Genomic DNA, 19359 nt, shown 5'->3' with positions numbered 1-19359 from the left:
GTCCTAAGCCTAGAAACTGTCAAATCCAATCCCATCACTCACCTTCGGCTAGTGCCGCAACCTTCATGGGTAATACGTCATTACATTACATGTTCGTTGAATAATATACTATTTTACGCTTATGGATGTAAGGTTCTTTGATAGAGGTGTTAAATACTCGATTTAACAGCAATTAGGAATACAATCCAATAAATCAACAAATTAATAGATTTGTAATTAATAGCAAAGGAAAATTAACCAAACTATCATGATAATTTTAAATAATAGTTCAGTCTATTGGGGAACTAGCATTAGCAATGTTTAAATTCTACTAAAATACAATAAGGTCGAAACTTGCTTCCAATCAATCGAGAGTGACCGTTAGGTTAGGAGTTATCAATAAAAGAAAATAAGCCTTAATAAACATTATTTTTTTACAGATTCTAACATTAAAAGTGTCTTTGCCTCTTGAAAAATGGTAAGTAAATAAAACAGTGAGTGAAATATAGGATTTATTTTGTATAGTAATATCTAATTAATATACTAAAAATATAAGTTCCAATAATGGATGGCAGTAAAATAAATATTTCTTTGAGTGTTCAAGTGAAGTGAGAAAAAAATTGCACTAGTCAGTTCAAATCACCTGCTTTTATAGTTTAAAACAAAAAATATAGTTATACTCGAGTCATTTGAACTACAAAAAAATGTAGTAAATTATTTACTATTCAATCAGAATTTATGATTTAACTAAAAAAAACAAACAGGTTAATCGATGTCCGTAGGACACAACTGCCTTTCACCCTCATGGAGGAAAATCATCAAAGCTTTATGTAGTAAATACACCCCTAACTTCTTCCGTTCTCTTTGGGGCCAAGTGGCCGCCCAACCGTAAAACTCACCCCCCTTCACGTTCGTTAAATTTTCCAGCGTAATTGCACTAATCATTGCGGCTTCTCTAGTATACGCCTCAACTGGGATAATATTCAAAAAGACGTGCAAACAAACCACTCCCGACCCACTTTTCCAAATGTCCAAAATTCGTTGCAGCTTCTTGCTGCTGCTAGCAGTCTCGCCTTTTTTCCACAACTCGACCGCATCGTACAAGTGTTGGTACGGTCTGGACCTTTTTCCCTTACCCACATAGAATATGGCCGATAAAAACGTTTGCCACGTTTGTAATGGTGTTAAACTGACGGAACGGTTTGGTAAATTGCCAGTAATTCGCGGATCTAGCAGTAAATAGGTGAAGGATGATTTGGTGTTGCCTTCGCGCCATTTTACGGAAGGATTGGGACGGCCGAATTGCTCTAAAAGTTGTCCCTCGAGATTGCGAAACGCGGGATCGTTGCACCAGTCCAGATTTTTTAGGCACTTTTCCAGTTCTACCGAGTAAACTGAAATATTTGAATTTGTGTTACATGTAGTTGTGACTTTAGAGTAATGTAAATGATTGCATTTGAATGGAAATTTTCTTAGATAGAACAAAAACATGAAAAAATGCTTGAAAGTGACAACTTGTTTGTCACTCAAATTGTCATGATTACAGTATAGAAAGCCCTAATTGGTGAGTTTATAGTATAAATATTCTCATCAATAAAAAGTGGTAAAAGTTGTGGGTTCTATTTTTAATAATTTTATCATTAAGTGCTAAATTAATGATGCACTCTGTATGCATAAGTATAATTGCGCGTTGCTAGCCTAATGATTCTCGAAACAATCTAAAAATGTTTGAAATTGTAGGAAAAATGTTCAAAATTGTCTAAGAATGTTCACACAAATCCTAAATTGTTTAAAACACGCTAAAAATGTTAAGAATAGTCCAAAAATGTGTAAAAAAGTCTAAAAATGTTCACAATTATCTAATGATGCTTGAAACAACCTAAAAATGTTTAAAATTGAAAACAAAATATTCAGATCACATTGAAAATGCTTAAAACAGTGAAAACATGTACAAAGCTTTGATTATTGTTTAAAACCCTCTATCAACGTTGAAAACTGTCCAAAAATGTGTAAATGAGTCTAATATTGTTCAAAACCATCTAAAAATGTTCACAATTGTCTAATGATTCTCGAAACAATCTAAAAATGTTTAAAATTGTCTAGGAATGTTCAAACCAATCCTAAATTGTTTAAAACAGGGTAAAAATGTTAAGAATAGTCCAAAAATGTGTAAAAAAGTCTAAAAATGTTCCCAATTATCTAATGATCCTTGAAACAACCTAAAAATGTTTAAAATTGAAAGCAAAATATTCAGACTACATTGAAAATGCTTAAAACAGTGAAAAAATGTGCAAACTTATTTAGAAATGTTCAAAGGAAACTTTGATTATTGTTTAAAACCCTCTATTAACGTTGAAAACTGCCCAAAAATGTGTAAATGAGTCTAATATTGTTCAAAACAATCTAAAAATTTTCACAATCATCTAATGATTCTCGAAACAATCTAAAAATGTTTAAAATTGTCTAGGAATGTGCAAACCAATCCTAAATTGTTTAAAACAGGGTAAAAATGTTAAGAATAGTCCAAAAATGTGTAAAAAAGTCTACAAATGTTCACAATTATCTAATGATCCTTGAAACAACCTAAAAATGTTTAAAACTGAAAGCAAAATATTCAGACCACATTGAAAATGCTTAAAACAGTGAAAAAATGTACAAACTTATCTAGAAATGTTCAAAGAAAACTTTGATTATTGTTTAACACCCTCTATTAACGTTGAAAACTGTCCAAAAATGTGTAAATGAGTCTAATATTGTTCAAAACCATCTAAAAATGTTCACAATTGTCTAATGATTCTCGAAACAATCTAAAAATGTTTAAAATTGTCTAGGAATGTTCAAACCAATCCTAAATTGTTTAAAACAGGGTAAAAATGTTAAGAATAGTCCAAAAATGTGTAAAAAAGTCTAAAAATGTTCCCAATTATCTAATGATCCTTGAAACAACCTAAAAATGTTTAAAATTGAAAGCAGAATATTCAGACCACATTGAAAATGCTTAAAACAGTGAAAACATGCACAAACTTATCTAGAAAGGTTCAAAGGAAACTTTGATTATTGTTTAAAACCCTCTATTAACGTTGAAAACTGCCCAAAAATGTGTAAATGAGTCTAATATTGTTCAAAACAATCTAAAAATGTTCACAATTATCTAATGATTCTCGAAACAATCTAAAAATGTTTAAAATTGTCTAGGAATGTTCAAACCAATCCTAAATTGTTTAAAACAGGGTAAAAATGTTAAGAATAGTCCAAAAATGTGTAAAAAAGTCTACAAATGTTCACAATTATCTAATGATCCTTGAAACAACCTAAAAAAGTTTAAAACTGAAAGCAAAATATTCAGACCACATTGAAAATGCTTAAAACAGTGAAAAAATGTACAAACTTATCTAGAAATGTTCAAAGAAAACTTTGATTATTGTTTAACACCCTCTATTAACGTTGAAAACTGTCCAAAAATGTGTAAATGAGTCTAATATTGTTCAAAACAATCTAAAAATGTTCACAATTATCTAATGATTCTCGAAACAATCTAAAAATGTTTAAAATTGTCTAGGAATGTTCAAACCAATCCTAAATTGTTTAAAACAGGGTAAAAATGTTAAGAATAGTCCAAAAATGTGTAAAAAAGTCTACAAATGTTCACAATTATCTAATGATCCTTGAAACAACCTAAAAATGTTTAAAACTGAAAGCAAAATATTCAGACCACATTGAAAATGCTTAAAACAGTGAAAAAATGTACAAACTTATCTAGAAATGTTCAAAGAAAACTTTGATTATTGTTTAACACCCTCTATTAACGTTGAAAACTGTCCAAAAATGTGTAAATGAGTCTAATATTGTTCAAAACCATCTAAAAATGTTCACAATTGTCTAATGATTCTCGAAACAATCTAAAAATGTTTAAAATTGTCTAGGAATGTTCAAACCAATCCTAAATTGTTTAAAACAGGGTAAAAATGTTAAGAATAGTCCAAAAATTTGTAAAAAAGTCTAAAAATGTTCCCAATTATCTAATGATCCTTGAAACAACCTAAAAAAGTTTAAAACTGAAAGCAAAATATTCAGACCACATTGAAAATGCTTAAAACAGTGAAAAAATGTACAAACTTATCTAGAAATGTTCAAAGAAAACTTTGATTATTGTTTAACACCCTCTATTAACGTTGAAAACTGTCCAAAAATGTGTAAATGAGTCTAATATTGTTCAAAACCATCTAAAAATGTTCACAATTGTCTAATGATTCTCGAAACAATCTAAAAATGTTTAAAATTGTCTAGGAATGTTCAAACCAATCCTAAATTGTTTAAAACAGGGTAAAAATGTTAAGAATAGTCCAAAAATGTGTAAAAAAGTCTAAAAATGTTCCCAATTATCTAATGATCCTTGAAACAACCTAAAAAAGTTTAAAATTGAAAGCAGAATATTCAGACCACATTGAAAATGCTTAAAACAGTGAAAACATGCACAAACTTATCTAGAAAGGTTCAAAGGAAACTTTGATTATTGTTTAAAACCCTCTATTAACGTTGAAAACTGCCCAAAAATGTGTAAATGAGTCTAATATTGTTCAAAACAATCTAAAAATGTTCACAATTATCTAATGATTCTCGAAACAATCTAAAAATGTTTAAAATTGTCTAGGAATGTTCAAACCAATCCTAAATTGTTTAAAACAGGGTAAAAATGTTAAGAATAGTCCAAAAATGTGTAAAAAAGTCTACAAATGTACAAACTTATCTAGACGTTACTACGTTTTTTACTACTACGTTTTTCTTTTTACGGTTTACGAAAATATGTAGAGCAATGCAATAATTATGATTATCCTTGTTAAAAACTTCAAATCTTTCTTAACGAATTAAACGAATTAACGAACTCAACGAATAGAGTATACGAATATAATAATAATATAAGTATACGAAATTTTACACCAAAATTGTTCCAAATTTGAATTGTCTAAACATGTAATAATACGCAGTTTCAATAAATAACAAATAAAGAGCCAGGGAAATAAGGTTTAAGAAAAAAAAAGCGTATTAAAATCAAATTCGTGTAAAACCTTATCCTGGAAACTTAAATAAGCGAAACGTTTTTTTAATATTGCATCGTAATTTTGAAAATTTTGTATCTGCGCGAATTTTGAGGTTTCAGAGCCAGTAAAAAACTCAAAATGGTCTTCTTGAATTACTTTTTTACCTCGTGCTAACCGCAACACGATTGAACACATACAGGGAGTCCAAAAAACAACAAGATAAACAGTTACATTTGAAACTAACACTCTGCCAGTTGGGACCTCGTTTACCTGGTTCTAAGTGAGTATAAAAATGGTTTCTTAGGTGCATTCTGAACATTTTTGGTTTGTTGCAAAATTTCCCTGACTTGTTTCCGAGATATCTTATATTTTTAAAATTCCGTATCTTTGCCATTTTTGGGATTTCATCGACTGTAAAAATCTTCTTAAAAGAAAAACTAGTAGTAGTCCACTCAGTGCAGAAAGTCATCCTAAACATTTTTGGTTTCTTATAAAATTTTCGGAACCCCAACCGTTGACGAGATATTCGACTTTTTTTTTTGAAAACTGCATCAAAAGTTTGAAAATTCCATATCGCCGCCATTTTTGAAATTTCAGGGATTGTAAAAAGTTTAAAATGTTGGTTTTGAACTGCTCAGGCACCTCATGATAACCGCAACACGTTTGAACATATACAAAGTGGTCAAACAACAACAAAAAAAGTAAAATTTGAAACTAACGTTCTGTTAGTTGTGACCTAACCTAACTTAGTCCACTGTCATTCTAAACATTTTTGATTTCTTGTAAAATGTTCGTAGCACTAACCGTTTCCGAGATATTTGACTTTTTTTGGAAATTGCATCAAAATGAAAAACAGTAAAATTTGAAACTAACAAAGTTGAAACAACTCAAAATCTCTGGGTTTTAAGGACCCTAAAAAGCCCAAAATGTTCGTCTCGAACTGCCCTTTCACCTCATATACTAACTGCAACACGATTAATCATATACAGGGTTTCCAAAAAAAAAAAAGAAGTACAAAACACTCTTTACCTCGTTTTTGGGGCTGGTTTTCCTTAACGGCCTTAGAAGGGTGTTCTTTCAAATGATGCAATTTTTTCAAATATATTCGCTTCGTAGTAGAAGTGATGGGACCTGGATTGAAGCCAAGCCGAGTGAGTTCCTGCCTCAGCGTGTCCGTGTCATAGTCAAACGTTGGAGGTAACGAAGACAGAGACGAAACGTTTGAAGATCGGGGACTTCTAGCGCAGTCGCTATTCAAAGTAAAAAAATGAGGGGAATTCCAAAAAGTTGTCTTGCAAGTGATATCGGTGAATGAAGATTAAAAAACTGATATGCTGTAGCAAATCGATCGTTTTGAAATGTATACCAAGCAATTACGATTTCGAAACTTTCTCTATAAATCAAAAAAAGATAAATTACAAACCAACCTGCACTCTAGACAAGCTGCAGACGTTCGGTCATCTATAGTCAACGATAAAAGTTCTAAACATAAGTCGTCCATACTGAAAACTTCTCTGTCCCTACTTTGGTGAAAAATGTATGACAAGTGCTATTATCTAATGCAAACTAAATGTAGTAAATAAACTCCACTTCGTTTATCTAATCAACAAAACCGATTGCATTAATTTAATTATTGATTTATTGGTCCTAAACCTACACGAATCAAACAAAGTAATTAGGAAATTGTTTGTTAAAAATTAGTAATTTCTATTTACTTTAAAATCAAAATTGACACATCCTGCTACAGCACAACCAAAAAAAAAAAAAATTAATATAACTCACCTAGAAGTCTTCTGATTAAGGTATCGCTTCTCATACAAAACCACATTTTCTTCTTCGTCTACATACTTGTAAACTTCCGACACGCTCACAAAACTAAGCTCATTCGAAGATTCATGAGGCTTCTCAAGCTGATCGTCTTCCTTTTCGTTCACACTGATCACATTCAGTGCACTAAGATCCTCGGTGATTTCGAATATATTCCTTTCCAAGGAATTAATACTGTTATTATGGGAACATGTGAAGTAGTCGCTGCTTTTTTCCAACTTGGACGCGTTCTTCTTATCTGTTTGGTTCATTAAAAAAATTGATCGTCCAGTGGAACTGGGAATGGTGACCACACCGCTTTCTCTAGACAGTTCTTGAAAACTTGTCGTGTTTTGAGTGTCTGTGTAAAACGTTTCGTCCACTACAGAAGTTTCGTTTGTGGAGCTTTTCTTCGATTTGGTTGACTTGGGGCTTTTACTTTTGCTTCTAGTTTTACGATAGTTCTAAAAAAAGTTGTTCAGTAACGGTACGGCAACAAACAATATTAAGTACCTTTCTAAAAGTGATACACTTTGGGTCATATCGTTTAGCTTCGTTATTACCATCGGATTCGACCAATGATTCGTCAGAGCGATCGAAACTAGTGCTACTGTCCAGAGATTCTCCTACGCTTCCCATTGAATTTAAGTACGAGTTTTTCTGGATCTGCTGATTAGATACCCAGCTCAGAACATAATCGGTGGTGTTGGTTTGAGGTAAAGATTGTAAATTGGTGGGCGGGGGTGTAATACTGAGCGTTCCAGTCTGCTCATTGGTGACGACATACTCACCTACTGTTAGTCCATTCTGGACTATAATTTTGTCTGAAAGGATGTACGTAAATGTGTTTATTTGTTCCGTAAATGTCACATTCTAGTAAGTTAAAAATAGGGAAAATGTGGTATGAAAATGGGTTAGTATGAATAGTTGGTACGGTGTTCCAAATAAGCAAGAGTGAACCTAAGAATATTGCACATTACACCTTTTCCAGAAGCTAAATTTCTGGTAAAAATATCATTTCAAAACAAGTTACAGTACAGAGTTGATCTGTATATTTAGACAGCTTATGGTTATAAAGGCTAAAAAAGTTATAAGTCACCAGAAAATGTTATTAGATAAAATAAAAGGTCTTATGGCAAGGGTGAAAAAAATAAGTTGAACAATTTTTAATGGGACAGTGGGACACCCTGTATATTTTCTGATAACTCGGTTATAGCATTTTTTCGAAGGTTTTCAGTACCATTTAGAAGTTTCTGACACTTTCAAAAAGCTTCTAAAGGCTTTTGGCAATTTAAAACAGTTATGGGAAGGTTTAAGACACTTGTAGAGGACTGTGGCACTTTTAAGAAGGTTCTAAGTAGCATTCCAGAGGCATTCCAGAAGGTTTTTGACATTATCCAAATGGTCCTAGAGGCCTCTGGCAATTTAAAAGTGTTATTTGAAGGGTTAAGACATTTGTAGAGGAATCGGGCACTCTGTAGAGGGTTCTCAATGGCATTTAGAAATTTTTGACACTTACAAAATAATCTTAGAGACCTCTGGCAATTTAAAACAGTGATGGAAAGGTTTAAGACACTTGTAAAGGACTTTGGCACTTTTTACTAGATTCTCAGTAGCGTTTAGAAGTTTCTGACACTTTCATAATGACCCTAGAGGCCTGTAGCAGTTAAAACCAGTTATGGAAAGGCTTAAGATACTTGTAAAAAACTCTGACAATATTTAGAAAGTTCACAGTGGCATTTACAGGTTTCTGGCACCTTCAAAATTGTCCTAGAGTCTTCTGACAATTTAAAACTGTTATTTGAAGGCTTAAGACATTGGTAGAGGACTCTGGCACTTTTTAGAAGGTTCTGAGTAGCATTTGGAGGTTTCTGACACAATCAAAATGGTTTCTGGCAATTTAAGACAGTTATAGGAAGCTTTAAGCCAGTTATTGAGGACCCTGGCACTCTTTAGAGAATTCTCAGTGGCATTTAGAAATTTTTGACACTTACAAAATGGTCTTAGAGACCTCTGGCAATTTAAAACAGTTATGGAAAGGTTTAAGACACTTGTAGAGGACTTTGACACTAATTAGAAGGTTCTGACACTTTCAAAATGCCCCTAGAGGCCCGTGGCAACTAAAAACAGTTATGGGAAGGCTTAAAACACTTATAGAAAACTCTGACACTATTTAGAAAGTTTACAGTGGCATTTACAGGTTTCTGGCACCTTCAAAATGGTCCTGGAGCCTTCTGGAAATTTAAAACTTTTATAAGAAGGCTTAAGATACTTATAGAAAACTCTGGCACTTCTTGGAAGGTCTTGGAAGGTTCTGAGTAGCATTTGGACTCACGTACCGACGTGACAATCAACAATTTTTAAAAGAAAAGAATGCGCCACTGGTTAATCAAAAAAATGTCTTCAGTCTGTCAAGGCTTATTCAAATCCAAACCAAAAAACCTTGTTGAGTTTTCTTTGTTAATATCCTTCATGGACCTTTTATCACCTAAGTATATTTAAAATGACCCTGTAAAATATACTCATATGATTTGCAATATTAATAGAAGCGTTTTAGAACAAAACACTGTATGTCTTATTATCAATGATTGTATAAAAGCAGTACGTTCTAATTGATCATAAACTATTAAACAAGACAATAGATGGAGCATTGCATTCATAAAACGTTTATTACTTTTCACATAATCATATTAAATGATGAATGGTCATCAAGAGGGCCTTATATATTCTAATAGGTCAAATGCGTACTCCATATTGTTTTAATAAAACAATACGAGATAAGGTTTAAATGCAAACTAATTTGATCTGTCTTCTGTCTATTTTTGTTAAAAGGATCTCTGAAGTAGTTTTTTGAATACGTTTGCGTTGGAGGTTCAAAATCCTAAACTTATAGAAACCAATTGTAACAGTAATAGTACAAATTTTTGAAAGAAGTAAAAAAACTAAGAAATGGGGTTAAAGGGACTTTTGAAAAACGTAAAGTTTACAGTTGCTTCTCCTGATCGTTTGAGTAAAACAAGAAAACCATTGATTTGAATATTTAAGAATTCATATTTGTGAGTAACATCTCTATACGTGTCAGGCTGATCAACTGACTAAAACTCATAAGCACCGTCAAGGAAAATACTAAACCTGACATTGGGCTTAAAATTCGAGATAGAACAGTTTGTTTATCAACAAAAGTGACTAAGCCAACATCACGTCCGAAACATTGAACTGGAAGCAGGATGATGCAACTCTAAACAGCAGTTACGGATGAGAACACGTATTTACATGAAAACGTGATGATGTAATTGCGAAACTCATTGATGGCAAATCGCGTAGTACTACGTTCTTGCACCTCCACAAAGATAAATTGCGTATTAACTTTGCTGCTACAGTTCAGTGAACTAGAGCAAAACACCGTATCAGATACAAAATTTTTTCTCGACATTTTGAACTGTTAAAGTGTTAAGTACAAAAGACGCAATTTCACCACAAGCAAGCTTGGAACGTGGACAACACAATGTAGTTTTAGTCAAAATACCATAAAAAGGCGACAAATATAAATTACACTAATGGTCTACACTACATCATAACATGATAATGAACACGTCCACCCAATCAAAATTTAGGAAATTTTTTCGTGCTAGCAATTAAATATTTAATCAACCACAAAAACACTGATAAAGGCAGAAGCCTAAATGCACGGATGACATGAGGTCAAGCAATTAAACAGCGATTACAAACAAATTTTTTGCAAAAATTTTTATCTGTTAAGGATGTCAATCTTATTTGGAAACCCTGAAAGTGCATCTAGACTAAACACTATCTTGACGCCGCTTTTTGATAATACTTTAATCGTAATAAAAGAAGAATCTCACCTAAAATCAAACAGCAACCATGAGTATCCTCGTCGTCCTTAATGAGATCATTTTTAACAGGTAGGTAGCATTTGAGTAAATTGAGACAATCAGTATAACCCTCCTCCAAAGCGTAGTGAAGAGGATTTTTACGACTGACGTCCCTAATCGTTGGGTCACCTCCATTTTTTAGAAGGAGTTCCAGCAGTTCGATTCGTCCCCATGCTGCTGCTATGTGAACCGGCGTGAGACCATCATCAGACCTATGATTGGTTCAGTGTTAGTATTTTTAGAGATGGAAAGTTGTCACAAATTTTTTTTTGAGGAAAATGCCAAGTGAATTTCACGAAATTTTAGAAGAATTCAAGATAATTATAAAAAACAGACTGGCAAGTGCATATCAAAAGTAACCACAATTAAATTATTCAATTCTCTTGAGAAGGTTGAAAAATTGGCAGAAGCCATTTTGTTTTGCCACAAGCCTCTAAAACTCCTTTGAAAAGCTTTTAAAACAGTCAGAAGCCTCTAGAAGCCATTTTGTTTTGCCTGGACCCTTTAAAATTCTTGAGAAGCTTTCAAAAATGCCAGAACCATCTAGAAACTATTTTGTTTTGCTAGAAGCCTCTAAAATCCTCTTGAAAAGCTTTTACAATTGCCAGAAGCCTCTAGAAGCCATTTTGTTTTGTCTGGACCTTTTGAAATTCTTGAGAAGCTTTCAAAAATGCCAGAAGCCACTAGAAACCGTTTTGTTATGCCAGAAGCCTCTAAAACCCTCTTGAAAAGTTTTTCAAATTGCCAGAAGCCTCTAGCAAGACATTTTTTGCCTGAACCCTTTGAAATTCTTGAGAAGCTTTTAAAATTGCCAGAATCCATTTTGTTTTGCCAGGAGGCTTTGACACCTCTCAAGAAGCTCTCAAAATTTCCAGAAGCCTCTAGAAACTATTTTATTTCGCCAGAAGACTCTAGAAATCGTTTTGTTTTGCCAGAAGCCTCTAAAACTCTCTTGAAAAGCTTTTAAAATTGACAGAAGCCTCTAGAAGCCCTTTTGTTTTGTTTGGACCTTTTGAAATTCTTAAGAAACTTTCAAAAATGCCAGAAGCCTCTAGAAACCCTTTTGTTCTGCCAGAAGCCTCTAAAACCCTCCAGAAAAGCTTTTAAAATTGCCAGAAGCCTCTAAAACTCTCTTGAAAAGCTTTTAAAATTGACAGAAGCCTCTAGAAGCCCTTTTGTTTTGTTTGGACCTTTTGAAATTCTTAAGAAGCTTTCAAAAATGCCAGAAGCCTCTAGAAACCGTTTTGTTCTGCCGGAAGCCTCTAAAACCCTCTTGAAAAGCTTTTAAAATTGCCAGAAGCATCTAAAAGCCTCTTGAAGAGCTTTTTAAATTGCCAGAAGTCTCTAGAAGCCATTTTGTTTTGCCTGGACCCTTTAAAATTCTTGAGAAGCTTTCAAAAATGCCAGAAGCCTCTAGAAACCGTTGGGTTTTGCCAGAAGCCTCTAAAACCCTCTTGAAAAGCTTTTAAAATTGTCAGAAGCCTCTAAAAGCCATTTTGTTTTGCCTGGACCCTTTGAAATTCTTGAGAAGCTTTTAAAATTGCCAGAATCCATTTTGTTTTGCCAAGAGGCTTTGAAACCTCTCGAGAAGCTTTCAAAATTTCCAGAAGCCTCTAGAAACCATTTTATTTGGCCAGAAGCCTTTAGAAACCGTTTTGTTTTGTCAGAAGCCTCTAGGGGTCATTTTGTTTTGTCAGAAGCCTTTGAAGCTCTATGAAGCCAAATATGACAGTTGGGACGCTAAGAAATACTGTCCTTGCGTCACGTGACAGCTGTCAGAACTGTCCAAACTCATTCACAAGTGACCTGAAAGTATAAAATGCCAAATAGATGTGTTTTGTTGAGAAATTGCCCTCTAAGTTGTGTTTAGGGGCTTTAGTGGGGTGTAAATATAAGTATGTTTTACATTTGACAGTTTTATCTCACTGCTGAATGAGTTTTAATAGTTATAACATGTGTCACCTGACTATAAGCCACGCTGTAAAGTGTCATATCTGTCAAATTTAACTTCATAACTGTCAAATTTAACTCCACAGTCAGGAATAACAATTTGCGTCGTGATTCAGCAAAGAGACGCGACTATTTGACATTTTACAGTTTTACGGAGTTCTCGAGGGTACTGTTTAATGATTTTTGTCAGGTTGTATTAAACGTCATAGCTGGTTCAGTTCGTCAAAGTAGCCAGTATTTTTCGAACTCACGTGGAAAAGATGGTTTAGTTTAGAAGCTGAAAAACTGACATTTTTTCGGTTTGTTAAGAAAATCTCGATAATTTACTGTTTACAGTTAATCCTTTAAAAAGAAAATTACCTTGAGCCATCAACGAGTATTATCATAAAAATCACAGATAAAAGCCAGTGACCGTCGATTTAATTTTAATTCATAACAACAAAATACGTTCAATAGTTAACTCTTTTACTCCCATAACCCTTGTTTACTACTCGTTTGACGTCATATTCCAGACTTATCGGGAACATTGTATTCTCTAGTAAAGCGTTTCGTATATACGGCGCCTGGATGTTACAACAATAATTGACGTGATAAATATTGCAAAAACAACAATTTCTTGCATTGCTGCTGGGTTGTCAAGTGTATTAAACCAAAAATAAGTGTTAAATATAAGAAAAACGCGACCTGACAGTTACCATCACTTTAGTGTGATAAAACAATCGCAGAGCAATTAATTACTGGCGGAGAAAATATTTTTATAATCAAAGTGCGGACCGTTAACCGGATACAACTAGATTGTAGTAAAATATAGTAATTAAGATTGAACAACAATAATGACCATTGTTTTATCAATCTGTAACATAAATTTATTTTTAACACGAACGATATTGCTTCCCGCTTTTTTCCTTTAGATTGTATATTTCTAAATGAATAAAAGAGCAGTAACAAACTGTAACGCAAATCAATCAAACTGATAAAAAAATTAGAGCAAATCATTCAACCACGCAACGACGTCACAGTGTGTTGTAAAAACTATGACTTTTATCCAAAAATGTCGATGATAACGTACCTAACATTTGGGTTGCCGCCATGTCGTAGAATCAGAGTGATAACCTCAAGAGCAAACTCATAGGACTGGCAACCAACAGCCAAATGGAAAGGGCTGATTCCTTTTTTTGATAGCACCAAATTTGGGTCTGCACCCTTTTCTTTTAAGAGGGATTTAACTGACCTATGGAAGAAACGTTAATTAGTAAAGTCTAAAATTAGCATGCTTGAACAACAAAGTTTAATATAAATTATGTAAAACTAAGGTTGAACTTTGCAAAGTAAAAATAGTGTTAGTAGTAAACTTTAACCGATAACCAACGCATTTTTACATTGCAGCCAATGCTATTTATATTCCTCAGATATACTTTAACTTGGATTTCTTAAATGCAAGAAAAAGATTAGAAGTTGTTTTTTGATTTTGATTATATTTTTAAGTATAAGGTACAACACATTTGACATCCACTAACTAGAAATGGAAAAGTCTCAGAAATATATTTTTGGAGAAAATGCCAACAGAAAAGGAAGTTTAGGAGAATTCAAGAGAATGCTGAAGAAAATGCAGATCAAAAGCCATAATTCATGAATATGGACTATTTGGAAATTATAAAATGCCAAGTAAATGTGTTTTTGGACCACACTATAAGTAGTCTTTACAGCTCTATGGAGCCAAAGTTTTGACGTTAAAAAACACTTTTATACTTTTCTTAAGTCACGTGCCAGCTATCATAACTGTCAAAACTCACTCACAAGTGACCTGAAAGTATAAAATGCCAAATAGATGGGTTGCTTTGAGGAGTTGCACTATACGTTGTATTTACAGCTCCATGGAACCAAATTTGGCAGTTCTGACATTAAGGAACTTTTTTATACTTTTCTTCAGTCACGTGACAGCTGTCAAAACTCGTTTACCAGTGACCTGAAACTATAAAATTACCAATAGGTACTAATTTAAGAAATCACACTGAAAGTTGTGTTTAAAGCTTCATGGAACGAAATTTGACAGTAGGGAGGTTAAGGAACACTTTGGATACTGTCCTTGTGTCACGTGCCAGCTGTCATAACTGTCAAAACTCACTCACAAGTGACCTGAAAGTATAAAATGCCAAATAGATAGGTTGCTTTGAGGAGTTGCACTATACGTTGTATCGAGCATTGTATTTACAGCTCCATGGAGCCAAATTTGGCAGTTCTGACATTAAGGAACATTCTTATACTTTACTTAAGTCACGTGACAGCTGTCAAGACTCGTTTACCAGTGACCTGAAACTATAAAATTACCAATAGTTACTAATTTAAGAAATCACACTCAAAGTTGAGTTTAAAGCTTCATGGAACGAAATTTGACAGTAGGGAGGTTAAGGAACACTTTGATACTGTCCTTGTGTCACGTGACAGCTGTCATAACTGTCAAAACTCACTCACAAGTGACCTAAAAGTATAAAATGCCAAATAGATAAGTTTCTTTGAGAAATTGCACTGTAAGTTGTATTTACAGCTCCATGAAGCCAAATTTGACAGTAGGGACCTTAACGAACTACTAGCACTGTAAGTTCTTCTGATGTTAAGAAACTTTCATATACTTTTCTTCAGTCACGTGACAGCTGTGTTGTATGTTAGCATTGAATGAGTTTTGACAGTTGAGAGCTGCCAGATGACGTAGGAAACATAATAAAATGTCACTTAGTCTCAAAAATGTCAAATTTGCAGCTCTATTGAGATGTGAATACAAGGAACACTGCTGAATGAGTTTAAATAGTTATAACAAGTGTCACCTGACTATAACTAAGTCACATTGTAAAGTGTCTAATTTAACGTCTCAACTGTCAAATTTAACTGCACAGAGTGACGAATAACAATTTTTGGCGTGATTTCTCCAAGAGACATTTTACAGTTTTGTGGCACTGTTTAATGAGTTTGGCTGCTGTCAGGTTACTATAAGCCTGTCATTAAACGTCATACCTAGTTCAGTTCATCAATGTTGCCAAAATGACTTTAACAACGTTGATTTGAATGTAATTTTCAAGCTTTTCCACATGGAAAAGGTGCTTTTGAAAACTGACATTTTTTCGGTTTATGAAGGTTAATTTAGGACATAGCCTAAATTGTTGCAAAGTCATACTTTTAAATTTAAAAAATAAAAATTATGATTAAAACATTAGATAAATGCTGGGATAAATGCCTCCTAAAGAACAGCTTATATAATATATTTTTAACGAGCAATGTTCCATATAATTTGAAGACCCTGATCCAAAGTCCTTGACCAGCAAATTAGCGAATAATTTTTTCTACAAACATGTTTTGGTGTTTACTAATTGGGGTCCAGTTTCCTAGAATATTAACAGTAAGTTGTGAACTTTGTTCTTTGACAAATTTGTTTCTTAGTTACATCAGCCCTCAAGTGCCTATAGACTCTTCTTGCAATTGTCTACATTTTGTATACACATATTGTCAATCTCTTGCATAATGTGGTTTTTGCAGTTTTTAAATTCTGTTTATACCTACTTTAAATTCTTCTTCTTCTCAATTATCCTACCATTCATCAAATTCTGTCTTACATTCAGCAACATGAAACATTTAAATAAGTATGTCTGAGAATGTTTTTCTCCATCCTGTTATTCAGTCAGAAAATTATATTCAGCAATTAATTACTGTTAAAGTCTTTATCTTAAAGGAACAAACCCCTTTAAGTGGGTCAAATATAAGTCTAATTTGTATTGCAAACATAGTTCTGAATGTTTGTCAATGCAATATCAGTACAAGAAAAGACAAAACACTTCTACTAATAATATCAATTTGTGCTGCTCCTAGTACTACTTTTCTTATTTATATTCATTAAATAATGTTCTAATAAAGCAAATATATTCAAAAATTCAGGTTTTGTGTAGAGAGAATTATTTTCACTGTCTTTTATGTTGGACTGAAGTAGGATTTTCTGCCCAATTTCTCTGGTGTGTTTTGAATGGTTTCTACAGATAATTCCAAAGAAGACATTGGTAAAAATTAAACAATTAGTGTTAATTTAAACAAAGTATTTAAACATTATAGGACCCTAAAACCCTGTCTTATCTGAACTGAAGTTTTGACCTCAAAATAAATTAATTTCAAGGATAATTTCTATGGAAATGATGGATGATTGGAGATATTTCTAAGTGAAAAATAAAACCACTTCTCTTTACTATTTACTCTCATGCTATAATCCTCAATACTACTTTACTCTGATTTATATTTTATTTAAGATGCTACTAAAAGGAAGGAGTTTGAAAGTCTGGATTTTTGTTGAAACTTTTAATCATTTCTCTTATGGAAATGGTCATGGAGTTAAAAAATTCAATTCCACATCTGAGATAATAATATTCTTGCTACTAAAATTTTGATAAATCAAGAATAAATGATATTCAAGCCAGGTAATAAGAGTTCTAGATTCTTCAATTCTGGAATTGTGCTTTTTTTAGATTTAGTTTGAAAATATGATGTATTACTTCAATAACAGATTGACAATGTAAAATCTGAAGAAAAGCATGTACTCGAGTAGTGTATAAAGCCAATATTACCAAATGTGAGTTGTTTAGTCAAGAAAACCAATTTGCTGACTTTGTTATAGCAAGTTTTAAGAAAATCACCAAACCAGGGAATTTTCTTGTAAAACTAAGATACAGTCTAGGAACTATTTAAGTTAAATAATCCTTAAATGAAACACAAAAAGGAAAAATAGTAGGAAAAAATGAACTTACTCTATATGCTGGTATTCAATGGAATCGTAGAGCAACGAAGCCAAATAAAACTCTCTTTTGTCCCTTCCACGATATAACATTGTCACATAACAAGCAGATTGAGAAAATCCTTTTTGTTTTAAAAAAAATCCAATCCTGGAATAATGTTATAAAGACACCAAACCGCTCAGGATCAAGTAAAATCGGTTAAACTTGATAAGGTGTTCTACACTGGTTTGTCGAGAATTTTTCGGCACTTTACCACGCAAAAAGTCGTATTTCAAAGCAAAAAAACGGAGTATTCAGGATATTTGGTACCGTCTGAACTGCCGGAGATATTCGAAATGTAAACAGATTACTTTTAGAGGTTAGAAAATTTTAAATCCCACTCGGAGGGGGCCCGCCAGTCTTATGAACATGCGCAGCAGTTTCATTTATACACAGTGGGGTAGATTTTAAGTTTTCCTAGTAGAATCATGTAGAATACTATACGCAGTAACTTAATTAGAATTAGAATTAATAGTTTTTGTGAGCTTAATTAAAGAAACTGAATGAAAAAAATCAAAACAATAATGGCCGCATTCGTTTTCTTTACACGCTCTAATTGGAGCAGACCGAATGTGACGTCACGATGACGTAATTTGACAAAACCATAATTTGAAAAACTGTCAAATTACGTCATTGTTACGTCACATCTGCTTGAAAAACGAAAGCGGCCATTATGAATATAAAAAGTAAAGGCTCTTCGCCAGTGTTGCCAGACCTTGTTTGATAGTTAACAGAATATAAGTTTTGAAAGAGATCTCTTATGCCCGTTTAGTTCAGACTGTGTTATTTTGCAGCTGATTTGTCACATTCAAACCTCAACTTAGCTTAAGTTGTACTTAAAATATTCAAAATGTATCATTTACTACAGACAACCTGTTTACTAGCAGATGTGGCACCACTGCAGTTCTCTTTTTCTTTTTTGAGTAACGCTTGACGTTCCGGCACATAGGAGGACGTCACAGCAAGTCTGCATTTTGCCTATATCGGCCGTTGTCACGTGGTATCCTGTATGTCTAGATATAGAAAATTATCAGAAATTAATTTCTGGAGAGAATTTCAAAATAATTTGAAGAATTTTAGGAAAATATTAAAGAAATGATTGGAAAGGTGGCTGGCGGAGAGGGACAATAAATTGTTACTCTACTAAATTCTTCGCCGACGTTTCGTTTATTTTTACATAAACTTCCTCAGGGCTAGGGTAGAAAATTAATGTCAGTAACCAACAATAAGAATTATCTCGAATTTTTACGCTAAAAATTATTATTTATATTATTTTAAGTTTAACTAAAGCATTTTGATTCATTTATGTATGGCACTGTTTAATGAGTTTTGACAGCTGTCAGGTGACTATAAACTTTGTGAGTTTTAATAGCTTTGGCAACGTCGATTTGAATATAATTTTCAAGCTTTTCCATATGGAAAAGGTGTTTTAGGGTCTGAAAACTGTGCTTTGGGACATCTCTAGTCTAGATTATAGTTGTTCATTAATTTCTTATTTATCATAGTTTCAAAACTATAGTACTTACTAAAATTGTCCATCTAGCTAAAATAAAATCAATAAATTTTGTATAACAAAACGTTAATTAATAATAAAATTTGATTCTAAATAGAGGCGTCTTTATAATCATTTTTGATTAAATGAAATTACGTACTATAATTGTTCGAACTTCTGATAACCTATTAACCATAGCACGTTTCTTTAACAGCGACAAACATCCAATTATTGATTAAATCACTTTAATTACATTGAACTCAACATCGCAGCACCTTTTAGGAAATAAAACTATTTACTTAGACTTTCTGCAACTGTAAGATATGAAATAGACCAATCACATTTCATCCTTGTTGTACAATATACTATTTTAACCAAATAATAATCAGAAA

At 33.0% G+C, this 19359-nt stretch overlaps 1 protein-coding gene across 2 annotated transcripts; it reads right to left on the bottom strand.

Annotated features, from left to right (window-relative positions):
- Window positions 1–478: 478 nt before the first annotated feature.
- On the bottom strand, window positions 479–17791 carry LOC145729856 (uncharacterized). Of its 2 annotated transcripts, XM_081980783.1 has the most exons (7): window positions 17449–17790; window positions 13737–13898; window positions 10688–10929; window positions 7338–7648; window positions 6801–7288; window positions 6048–6268; window positions 479–1373 (listed from the first exon to the last, which is right to left on the bottom strand). In XM_081980783.1, the coding sequence occupies exons 1-7, from the start codon at window positions 17526–17528 to the stop codon at window positions 745–747; spliced, it is 2133 nt and encodes a 710-aa protein (XP_081836909.1). In that variant the 5' UTR covers window positions 17529–17790; the 3' UTR covers window positions 479–744. The 2 variants fall into 2 exon arrangements, with proteins under 2 accessions (XP_081836909.1, XP_081836910.1); XM_081980784.1 differs by lacking the exon at window positions 13737–13898 and having other exon boundaries at window positions 17449–17791.
- Window positions 17792–19359: the final 1568 nt, after the last annotated feature.

Source organism: Ips typographus, linkage group LG5 (assembly GCF_016097725.1).
Source record: "Ips typographus isolate SLU linkage group LG5, UJ_Ityp_2.0, whole genome shotgun sequence".
Taxonomy (NCBI): domain Eukaryota; kingdom Metazoa; phylum Arthropoda; class Insecta; order Coleoptera; family Curculionidae; genus Ips; species Ips typographus.
Note: the sequence above shows the minus strand (reverse complement) of the source record. Positions and strands in the feature narration are given on the sequence as shown.